Below are 12,077 nucleotides of genomic sequence, written 5' to 3'. Positions count from 1 at the left end.
TGTCAAAAATGGAATAAATGCTTTTTTTTTTTTTATTTAGGCTCTTGTAGCTATTTTTCCTAGTTTTTGAGTGTGTCCTGAATTATGAAATGTTACAGCTTTATAATTCATACTTGACAAATTAATATTTTGAGAATGTTGTGAGCCATAATAGGGGTATTACCCTATTACAGATGCAGACAACTGTATGACTTCTCTCCTTCCCTGGATATGAAAACTCTTTGACAGTTTGTCACTAAAAGGGTTTTTCTATAGGTGAAATACACCGCTAACCATATTTCTTGGTATTTCAAAATTGAAAGGAGGTGAATGAGAGAAGCCTTGCAGGCACGCTAAGCGTAGGTACAACCTGGAAAAGTCTATATGTGTTCTCCATATCCAGTTGTTTCCAAATACGTTTTGTCCCATGTTTTATATAATAGAGTTGTATGCGAAATCCTGGAGAGAAGCGGCAGCCTGCTGCCAGGAGGCTGGTAAGGCGATCCGGGCTGCCTCTAGTGGAATACGTGCAAAACGAAATGCACGTCTGAGGCTGAGCCTAGAGCAGCGACGGTGCTTCTCTCTGCTGCCGTTCCTACAAACATTAGCGGGGAATCTGTTCTAAGCGGCGCTTCCCATTGCTGGTAAAGTCTGGCGGCTCTCTTTCTCCTGCAAGGTGACTGGAATCAAGTAGTGCTTTATCCGCCGCGGCTCTGTGTGGTTTTCAGAAGGGATAAAATCAATCGCTCCAAATGGCTTGCATCTTTAACCCAGTTTTCCCTCTGTCAAAGGGTACGGCAGTACCTAGGGGAGCAGCAGTTCCACAACAAAAGGCTGTGCATTCCAGAGCACTTGTTCTCTTTTTGCTGGAGGCGTCGTTCCCAATTGCGCACGGATGATAACTGCATCTCCTGCTGTACCTGTAACAATTTAATTGTGTAAGTCAGCCCAGTCAAGCATCCCTGGCTCATGACTGGGAGACATGAAATTCATTGTCATTATTGTCCCTGTCATTTTGGATCATTATATCCCGCTGCAGAATTTTCCTCACTCCAGTGCTTTCTTACCTCCAGGAGCCGGGGATTATGGCTGAGGTTGGGGTGGGGGCAGGACTGTGAACTACATTTACCTCAGGGGAGCCACAGATTAAATTGGCTTTGCTCTCTGACTTGCTGGATTCATCTGTTTGTACGCTGAGGGTTTAGGGTTGGGAGTGATGAATATTCGAGTGAATTCTATGCCTCTGTTTGTTGTTTTTTGTTTCTTTGCTCTTTAATGCTCGTGTAAGCAAAGGATGATTTTCATGTCCCTTAAGAAGAGAACGGGGAATAATTCTTCAGATCACCTTACCTAAAAGATAAAAGGTTTTAACCAACGCTAGCTGCACAATGTGCCACCAACATCTCGGTGTGCCCCAGTGCGCCATGGCTTTTAGAGGGGAGGCTCCGACACAGCACGTAACCCTGCTGTAATTTATACACGTGTTTTCTGTGATCGTAATGGCGGGTTATTAGTTAGTAGGCACTGGTTCTGTACAGTCGGCAGGGCTGGTAGGGGCTGTCAGCAACGCGTTCCCGTGCACCTCGGGCAGCTGTGGGTGCAGAGCAGTGAGGCTGGGCTGGGACTGCCCGGAGCTCCTCATCAAGCAGGGCGCATGCTGGGCCTGGGCCTGGCAGCGGTGTCCCTGGGCAGCGTGCGCACACCTGGCTGGCCGCAGCCCCTCGTGGTTCTGTCCCTCAGCCTTCAGCCCCGACAGGGTTCCCCCAGGTCTTGCAGAGCTGCTTGCCCATCCCACAGGCCGCAGCAGGCTGGCCCTGATGCTTGTGTGCTGTGACATCTCAGCGCGGCTGCCACAAACTGACAGTGACAGTGTTTGTTCTCATTTTAACACTGTGCTTTTACTTACGCTGACACCGCAATATGACTGTGGTGACAAGTTGAAGGCTGATAGAAGGAAGTGGGAAACAACATAATTACAAAGCAGCAGCACTGAACAGTAATTCGAAATTCTCTTTCCCAACATGCTCTGATAGCACGGCTTATTTTTATATGCCAGTACCTTAGTTTCAGTTAGTTTTAGCTTGTGGTCCCTACCAGGTGATGCTCCAGCAGGGTATTTTTATGCATTCATTTCTTTATAACTGCGTGCAAGTTGGAGTGTATTGCATTTTTGTTTCCTCATCTTCCTTGTGATCCTGTTTAGTTTTTGACCGTGTGCTTGGTTGTCTTCATTCACACGGAGAGCCAAGTGCGAAGCAGAACACGATTTTTATGTGATCTGTATTAGCAGCATTAGCAGTCTGGCGAGGCACTGCTGTGTTGCTGTGGGTGTGGTGGTACTGATCTGAGTCAGAACGCTCTTCCCTCTGCAGCAGTCCAAGAGCAAATACATCTATACTGTGTGTCCTAGAAAGCCTGTTAGTTTTTGGTGAATTTTTGACCTGGCTGAAGTTTTGCATGATTCAGAGAGTTAAGAAATAGTTCAAGCCTCAAAGCGCTTCTAACGACTTGACGTATGAGTCAAAACTGAAGTTAACATCTCAATTTGTTCGACGTAGGCCTGGGGAGAAGGGCTTACTGCATTCCTCCTGAAAGAAGTCTGGAACAACTTTTAGGCATCATGAATCAGCTGGAGTGACTCAATTTGGATGCAACTGGTTCCAGCAACTGCAACAGATGTTGTTCCCATTTTAATGCTTGTAATAAAACTGTTCCTGTAATTAAGCACTTTCTATTTAAAAATTGGTGGATGCAGGCAGCTCCGATAACTTAATTATATATCACTGTATGTAACTACAGATCATCAGCCTTAAATTTGGCAAGCTTTGTATATACACAACAGGAACACTTTTATGCACGTGAGATGTGTTGTTTGGTTCCTTGTGCTGTTGGGTTTTTTTACAGCATGAATGCAATTGTGCAATACTTATGTAGGAATATAACATGTAATTTTAAGGTGACCTTAGGATGGTGCTTTTGGGGACAGTGGGTGTCGATATTGTGACAATCTAGTAATGTCCCATCTGGGCAGGCCTTGGGGTACGTTCCAGATCCGAGGGGCTACCCTGTGAGTTGCAGGCTGTGTTCCAGTTAACCAAGTGGAGCTCAGTGATACCAGTAAGGAAGCAATGCCCAGGCTGTTAGCTAGCTGTTATCCCATGAGCTTTCTAAAAGAACACAACAAGCCCTAACTATTTGTTATATTATGTGGCAATTCAAAATCGTTGCCTAGTTTCTCATCCAAATATATATTTTTTTCTTCCAAAAGGAGCCTGGTATGTACTTCTATAGAAAGGTCTGCCCTCTTGAGAAAGTGCATTAAGGCTGTCATATAGCTTCTTGCATGGCTAATTTCTAGCTCTCCATTTAGCTTGACCTCAACAGCAATAATTAGATAAGCCTAATAGGAAAAGACTGTAAATTGACACGAGGTGAGAAAGCTTTCATGTCTGTTGCAGGGACCACCAGCCTGCTCCTTAAAGCAAGAAGTTTGGCTTAGTACTGCGACAGCATGGATGTGTCACAGGGTTTTGCAAAGTGTATGTGGAGCAATTCTGGGGGCAACGGCTGCAGTGTTTGGGGGCACTGTTGGTGAATACAGCTGCAGCATGACAGCCACGTAACAAAGCACTACTTCTTAGCATAAGAAAGTTAGGTGGATAACATGTGTCACTCTCAGCATTAAAAGAAGTTACGCTCTCTGCAGTCACTGGCTGCTGAGTGGTGTTGATTTTCAGCTGCACAGAGTTGCAGAGGAGAGGGCAGGGATGGGTAGAAAAGCAGCGGGTGTCAGGGTGACAGAGTGCAGAAGGTACTGGAACTACTGGTGTGCCTCCTTGGCGTGGTGGCTTTCACAGCTCCACCAAATCAGTCACAAATCTACAGTCTGTGGGCTTTGTTACCACTACTGGCTGTGGTTCAGCATTGATAAAAATAAAATCGAATGTACACTGTGCACTCTGTAGGAGGATTCTTTTAGTGCCAACGGAAGCATTGTCTGTTCTTATTTGAAGAAATGCAGCATTTGCTACCAAGGAATGAAAATAGAATTTTCCTAAATTACGGAAAAGAAAAAGGAAATTATCAACAGTGATGCCATTTGGTTTATCTTAAAATTATGTGGAACACATTGTTCAAATGTCTTCTTGCCCCAAATGTCTTTGACAGTATGCCTTCTAAGAATAGTGTTGGTTCTTTTTGAGAGGATTAAGTGTCACTTTATTGGAAGCAGTTAGGCCACTGTCTTGTTAGCAGTGTTGGCTACCCTTAATGAAAATGAGCTTACTGCAATCATTGCTGTACATTGAGCAGATGACAACAGCAATAATGAGATGGGCGGCTCTTTGTTTTTCTCAGAAGTTATTTAAAGGATTTCAACACCCATTTTTGAGTTGTACTTTGGGAGGAGAAGTTGTGGGGAGAGCTCAGCAGGTTTGTCTATGGCTCCTGGATGTTTGTTCCAAAGCTGCTGGATTTGGCTGCCAGGTGCAGCCCCTGGTGATATATCCTGCTGACAGAGTCGACCACAGGTACACCAGCAGCTCCTCACGCCTGGCCTGGAGCAGCAGGACTGCAGCAGCACTCACCTGGCCGGGGCAGGGTGATGGGGCACGTCTGTGCTCGGTGGATGTCCTGGTTACATACTCACTGTATTGCTCTGAGCTTCGTTAGGAGATCTTCAGCTGCTTGCTTGTTATGGAAAGGAATACCAGATTAGTTGGACGTAGCTGCCGTGGTACTGTAAAACAGCTTTCGGATTTATCACTAACAGCATTCAGAAGAAACCCATGGCAGAGTAGAAGGGGGAGCAAAGGGAAATAGCTCTGTGTTTGCTTTGGAGTGCCAGACACTGATGTGGAGGACAGTGGATGCAGAACTGCCTGGAGTGGATGATGCAGAGCCTCCCACAGAGGTCTTTGGTCACCTTATCCTTAGCAGACACCTATGCCTTGGGTTTCCTGGGCGTTTTCTGAGCGTGCTAATAGTGCTTGTGTCAAGAAAGCTTTACATCTCTGTTTGGAGAAAGTTAAGCTTGGAGGCATTTATCTTGGGTTTGGAGGACCTGAATATGGCAAAAGGAGGATGATAGTTCACTGAAAAAATGAGAAGACTGAGAGGCAGCATTCTTGTTCTCTCTCCTTCTGTTCCTCTTGAGTGGTAAGGATTGCTGAAGTGCCGCAACGCATTCCAACCTGTTTGAAATTGGGAGTGATTGTTACTTCAAACTAACGTGACTGAAAGTAACTAGGTTTATTTCATCAACAAAAAATGCTTTCTCAGTCATGAACGGTGCAGTAGTGAGAGCTGTTCTGCAGTGCCTTGGCAGTGGCTGCTCTGCATGGAGGAGCAGCAACGGCTTCTTCGGGTGTCAAGGCAGAAGATGATTGCACAGAGTTTTAATGTCACTGTTTGTGGGAAAATGTGCAAATACAAGTTAAAGTTAAAACCGCACAGACACACCTCCCAACAGATAAACCTGTTCCTGAGTGCAAGGGCCATCGGACCGTGACCCCATCTTACCGAACTGTTGAGGTATTATTCTTCATAGATGATAAATTTATGAGCCAGTAAGTCACTCCTCATTGCTTTCTAATCTAGACCTGCACAGATCTCTGCTGTTTATACTGTGGAAAACTCCAGCAGTCCACACTGTGGATTGCATTAATCTGAAACCAGTGTTGTTATTTCTCAATGTGTAGTTAATCAGCAACTGGTTATTTCCCAGTCCTCTTCCTGCAGGTATATTGCCTAGGCACTCAGGTTCCCTTGGACAGCTGAGAGCTAAGCAAGTAGCAAGGGTTTTCTCACAGCAGAGTAACGATGAGAGGGATATGGATGAGAAGTACAACAGGGCTACCTTGAAGGGGTGCTGTGCAGGGCTGCTGCTTCGGGCTTTCCTTCATGCCAGTGATGGCATTTCTCTTGGGTAGCAATTAATCATAGAGCCATAGAACAGTTGGGTTGGAAGGAACCTCAAGGATCATGAAGCTCCAACCCCCCTGTCACAGGCAGGGCCACCAACCTCCATATCTAATACTAGACCAGGCTGCGCAGGGCCCCATCCAACCTGGCCTTGAGCACCTCCACGGTTCTGTTGTGCTGGGTTTCCTGCCCTGTACAACAGTGCCCTGTAGCACCCCATGGGCTGGGGAGCCTCAAACCAAGCATCAGAGCAAAGAAGGGCTGCTACAGGCTGCCCTGCTTCTGCATGCCTTTGGCTCTGGTCTAGAAGAGCATTCTGGATGTGCTGTACATTAAAGTAGCTGCTGTAATGCAGCTTGTTGCTATTCTGTTTCTTTTCCCCAGTGTTCGCTGTGTGCACAAGATGTTGAACACTCTCAGCCCTTTGTTAAAACGCTCAGTTTTGAGATAGACTTTGTAAGGTCACTTCATCCCTTCCCTGACACTGCTGTAGCAGAAATGTTGATGCATTTGTTTAATGATTTGCCTGCCACTTCTGACAGATGGCTGTTTAGTCTCATGCATCTGCTGTGTTGGAGCATCTGCAACTTTTCTTGACATCTTGCTAAGTTGTTTTGCTGTTCTTTTCTGCAGTTTATTCTGGGCATTGTTTGCGTAGCTGAATCAGAGTTACTGTTTGTTTCTTCATTGGTGCTTCATCATATCCCTGTTTCTGTTCACTTTGCATAGCTTGCCTTGTGCTTGAAGACTGATGGCACTGTATCGCCTCAGCTGGGTTGGAATGAGGGTGAGGAGGGAGGAGGTGGCACCTCCAGGCCATTGATCCCATCTTTATAACTTTGCCCTTTTAGCTGGGAACAGATTATGTGTGCGGCGATACGAGATGCGCAGGCAGAATCTGAAGGACCAGACTTTGCATAAACCATTTGTACTGAACGTTCAGAATGCTGGCAACATAAATCAACAACAATATCTATTACAAATTCATCACTTTACCTGTATTATCTTTGATAGAACTGGTCCGGGCACGTGGGGAAGTGAACCACATCTGAGGAAGTTTAGCCCTGCTGTAAATTAATTATTCGGGACACACAGAGCCTGGCCCCTTCAATGTATAGTAATTCTTTCCAGCCAGCATCCTGGACTTTAACTTCAGTGGTGATAATAAATAGGAAAAGTCTCAGGTGAAGCCCGTGTTTTAAAGTAATTAATCATCTTCCCCTCATGGTCCCTCCGCCTCTCTCTTGGTTTTCTTTAACGAGGGAATTTCGGTAATAAATCTTTAATGATATGTGTTAAGAATCCTTCATTAATTCTTGTCTGCTTATTTCTTTTTCCGATGATTTTGTGCCGTACGTTGGAAAGCTGAAATACCTATTGAAATAATAACACAAAAGAAAGTTACGGGAAACTTTTAATTTAGGGCAGCCTGAAAGATTTCTTGGGTTTTGCACATAGTGTGGCACAACCCGGAGCAGGGACCGGTGTTGGGCTGCCGCGGCACTGCTGAACTGAGCTTTGAGGAGCAGTGCAGCTGCAATAGGCTCTCACATTGGAGCAGCAGCGCTCCGTGGGGCGGCAGAGCCCATCGCCCTCGGCCCCACACCGGTGAGGGGTGCGGGGTGGAAGCACGGTGGGGCCGTGCAGAGGACGTGTCTTCTAAATACCGACGTCGGGCGCGAGCAGCCATCACGGCTATCGGATGTGACAGGGACAGCTGTGACAGATCGGTTCTGACACGCTTCCGTACCGCGCGGCCATGGCTGGAGGTGACTCACATCCTTCCCGCTCCCTTCCCGCTGCAGGACAGCACAACGACGCGCGGATGAACCTCGCCATCGCCCTCACCGCTGCCAGGTACGGCGCTGCCACCGCCAATTACACTGAAGTGCTGCGCCTGCTGAAGAAGACGGAGCCGGGCAGCGGCAAGCAGCGAGTGTGCGGGGCACGCTGCAGGGACGTCATCACAGGTGTGTGCCTGGCCCGGAGCTGTGCTGGGGGATGGAGGTGGGAGCGGGAAGCGCTAATGGTAACTATCGATGAGCCGACAAAGGAGCGTCTTCCCAGAGTGCAGTGGGGCAGCATTAGTGCCAAACCTGTGTCAGGCTTCTCACTCAGATCGCAGTGTTTTGGCAGGGTAGGCTGAGCCTCACCTCCAAGCCCTCCTGTCAAGCAGAGGCACTGCTGTAAAATGCCATGTGCCATATGGTAGTAATACTGCCCACCGGCCAATTCCTCTTCTTGGAGAGGTGCAGCTCAGCCCGCTCCTCCCCTACCTCCTGCCCTGCCTTCACAGGCTGCACAGAACTTTCTGCAAAATGCTTCCTCTGAAGTCTGGCTTTAAATGCAAACTTGGTTAATTTTTGAGAACAGCCGTAACCGCTCCCTTCAGACAAGCAGAATGCGCGTTACAGTAAGTTAGGTTCACAGATTAATAACGCCGAGTGTCAGCGAGCAGGGAAACAAATGGGGCCCGTGATTGATGCTGTTTTCTTTCACAGGGCAGGAATTTGATGTCAAAGCCAAATGTGTTATCAATGCTACAGGACCTTTCACAGACTCGGTGCGCAAAATGGATGATCAGGAAGTACCCAACATCTGTCAGCCCAGCGCGGGCGTGCACATCGTGATGCCAGGTTATTACAGGTAACGATATTCCAAACCCAGACCATTTGTAACAATCTCTGCTGCTGGCTGTAATAAATAAGCTTGTGGGGACGTGGTTGTGGTTTTTATGGTAGCTTTCAATGCATGCTTGATGATTTAGTAATTATTATTCCTTATTTAGAAGGCTCTGGTACTACGTGTGTTGAAACACCAGCTTTATCTAGGTGGAGAAGAGTGAAGCCTCGTGGCTTTGTAGGTGAGGCTTAGCAGGGCAGAACTGCTGAAGCAGAAGGGCCTTTAGGCAGGGACTGCTGTAAGGTGCCTCTCCTACAAGGGGTGAGCTGGGCACGTTGACTGTTTCTTCATCCCGTTAAGAGAACAGGAAATGTAGAAAGCCTTCCTGAGAGCTTCCAGCCTTCTTAGAAAGCTTTCTGTCTTACAAAATAGCGTACTATCTAGGCAGTCATCTGCCATTACACTCTGCCCCTGCTATTAGTATGGATGGGCGCCACTGGTGTTCGGAATGCAGCATGTACACAGTGTAGCATGTAGTTCAGAATACCATTAAATGTTGATGGGTGCTGATGGGCAGGTGCCCACCCACCCCTGCTGGTTCAGGTGAAGGGGACCGTTCTACCTGTGCTGAGCTCACCACAGGCTCCTGGGGCCCTCTGCGAGCTTGCTCTGCAGACTCATTCCTGCTTCTCTCCTTATTTGTTGCTGCCAAACCAAATCCCCTTCTAACACACGTAAGCCGTTTCAGTTGAAGCTCAAATATTACCTTTGGTTCCTGAAGTCATTAGCATCCTAATGGAAATTCACATTTATAGACTTATACCGGTTCTGTTGATACAGTGCACTTACAATAATGCCTTCCATATGACTGTTGCAATCCTCTGTGAATATAAATCTAGACTTTAGTGCACAGAGTGTTGTTGTTGCCTGAGCTGTCCCAATAGGACATGACCAGAGACTATAAAATTGAGGCATCTCTGGCCTAGTGGAAAATCACTCTTGCAATCTCTATTTTTTGTGTGTTTTCTTCCCATGACAATCAGGAAGTGACTTGACAGTTGCTTTAAAGCAACAGCAAAGAGGATAAAAGCTTTGTAATCAATCCAAGGTTGTTCACATATATTACTGAGCAGGTGCACAACTGCATGGTTTTGGTGTAGGGCCACCAAATCAGCTGTTGGGCTTGGAATGGCTTTGAAGGTTCCAAGCTGAAGATTGCTTGATACACGTGAGGGCTCTAATTACGTGTTTGGTAAATACCTAATAACTGTAACTGCTAATGTGGAGAAAAACTCTCCTCCTTGTTCCCCTGTGTGTGTCAGCGTGTGGGCATTGCTTTTCTTGTAAAATAGTGTCTGCCCACGTGCTGCCTCTGCAGTGCAGCTGATGAAATAAAACCGATTTCCGTTCAGTGGGGAAGCCTGATCCAAGGAACTGCATAGAGATACTCATGGTATTTAACCTCAGTTGTACGGAGTCTTTATTCCTGATTCCAAGTGGATGGATATTCCTTACAAATAAGACTTAATTAATTGCATCTGCTTGCCTCTGTAAAATTTGTGAGAGTTGGGCCAGTATTCTATAAAAGAGAATTTTATATCTAGACACAGCTAAGATTCTGTAAAACTAACATTAATGTAATGCGTTCACTTCCCATGGGATTCTTGCTCGTTTGTGTTCTTCATTAATAGTCCCAGTATTCCTCCTCTCATTAATTCTATTTTTAGTATACGTATCTGCTCTAGTAGCTGCAATAACTCTTTCTATTGTTTAAACATAATATCTGCAAAAAGAGAGAGGATTCTGGCCACCTTTGTTCTGATTAGCACATCTCAGGCAGGAAGCCTGTGTGTGCAGTAATAACTTCCTCTCAATGAATTTCGGGTATTTACCAGTCCTCTTAGATTTTCCTATCCTTTCTGTGTTTCAGGTTCCAGTTAAATTTGAATTAGAGAATGGTTTGAGCTGGAAGGGACCCTTAAAGGCCATCTGGTCCCACTCCCAGCAATGCACAGGGACAGCCACAGCTCCATCAGTGCTCAGAGCCCAGCCCTCACCGTGTGTGTCTGCAGGAATGGGCACTGCCACCTCTCTGGGCACCCTGTGCAGTGCCTCACCGCCCTTAGCATGAACATCTTCCTTATATCCCCTCTATTAAACCTTAGCTCTGCTTTCTTGGAAGTCACCTATTTTCCATTTAATTGCACGTATGAGGTTTCCACGAGGAATCTTCCACGTTCCTGATGTAACGCCCAGAATGAATAACTTACTGACTTCAAGCTCAAGAGTTCAGATCTGTCTTTCAGATGAAGCTGTGTTTAATTTGGTAGTCTGTAGCTCGTATTCTCCCATCTTATTTGTACTTCAGTAATCAGCACTCAGGGTTCTTCCCTCATTCGTGGTACGCTCTGTGCACTGCTCAGTACAGCTGTGCTGCTGTTCCCGAGGCAGAAGCACGCTGAGGAGCAGGCACGCTCCGAGCGCTCGGTGAAGTCAGCTGTTGCTGTGCCATTAGCTCACAGAGGGGTGGGCGTGCTGATGTTTGTTCTGCCAACAGGCACTTCTGATCCATCTGTATTAGACTCCTAGGCTCTGTCTATTTGCCACTATATTTCTGTCTCCTGTTGGAGTTTACAGACCCTAATCTGTCCCGTTTTAGTGATCTTGAAGGAACGTGCCAGTGGGTGACAGCGCTGTGCTGCGTGGTCACACCAGTTCCACTGCCGTCAGAAGCTGTGTGCTAAAACCATGCGCTTTGAGCAGTGCTCCAAGTGCTTGTCGATGGATGCTTTGGTTCTTTTTGGTTGCTCTGCAGTTACTTCTATAAGACAGAATAAACAGAGCAAAGGCAGGCTGAGAAGAACTTCCCAGGACAGCTGGTGGTCACTGTCAGTAAATGAATTGATGTACAGAAGGCTTCTTCATTCTTTCTCATCTCTTGCTGTTGCCCTATCGTACGTACTTCAGTCTGTAGGTGTTAGGTGAAGCTTAGCTTTCATCTTTACTCATTTCTCTTTCACAGTTTTTTACTTAAATCATGTTAAAAATATATATTATTCTTTTGAGAATGTCTGAAGTTATCTGAATATTCTGATACTGTATATTAAATCTCTCGTTTCCTGTCTCTGAATCAATAGCTTTTTCATTTTAAAAAGTAATCATTTGGCTGACATGATTTACCTTTCACAAACCTGTGTTGACTTCCCCTATTAAATTGTACTTTTCCAACTGTATGCTTAAGCTGTCTATAAATATCATCTAAAAAATGTTCTAATATACATGCTATATATGAAATTTTCAGCTGCTCCTAGCCTTTCCAGATATTGCAAACTTACCCTCAGCAATCAGTTTGGACTTCCTAAAAATGAAATATTCAGTGTTTCAGCTTGTAGCTTTCTTAAATAGGTAATTCTATCCAACCTCCAGTCTTTGTCTCCCTTCAGCTTGTTGTTAGTGGTTACCTTGGTCTGTTGAGTTATCCCCTCTGCTGATCCTTCCTGTATCCTCCTTCCAGTACCAACAATAGGTGCAAAACCTGGAGACTGCTAAACAGC

General features: G+C 46.0%; 1 protein-coding gene across 2 annotated transcripts in view; it reads left to right on the top strand.

Moving 5' to 3' along the window:
* GPD2 (glycerol-3-phosphate dehydrogenase 2) overlaps positions 1-12,077 on the top strand; it is a 51,730-nt gene that overhangs the window by 27,400 nt on the left and 12,253 nt on the right. For both annotated transcript variants that reach the window (XM_042877856.1, XM_042877857.1), the window contains exons 7-8: positions 7,707-7,871; positions 8,403-8,547. In XM_042877856.1, coding sequence (XP_042733790.1) covers positions 7,707-7,871; positions 8,403-8,547 — 310 coding nt within the window. The remainder of the gene's footprint in view (positions 1-7,706; positions 7,872-8,402; positions 8,548-12,077) is intronic.

This window comes from Lagopus leucura, unplaced genomic scaffold, assembly GCF_019238085.1.
Source record: "Lagopus leucura isolate 7727_CA_CO unplaced genomic scaffold, USGS_WTPT01 Super-Scaffold_100019, whole genome shotgun sequence".
NCBI classification, from domain to species: domain Eukaryota; kingdom Metazoa; phylum Chordata; class Aves; order Galliformes; family Phasianidae; genus Lagopus; species Lagopus leucura.
This window is presented reverse-complemented; position numbering and strand designations above follow the sequence as displayed.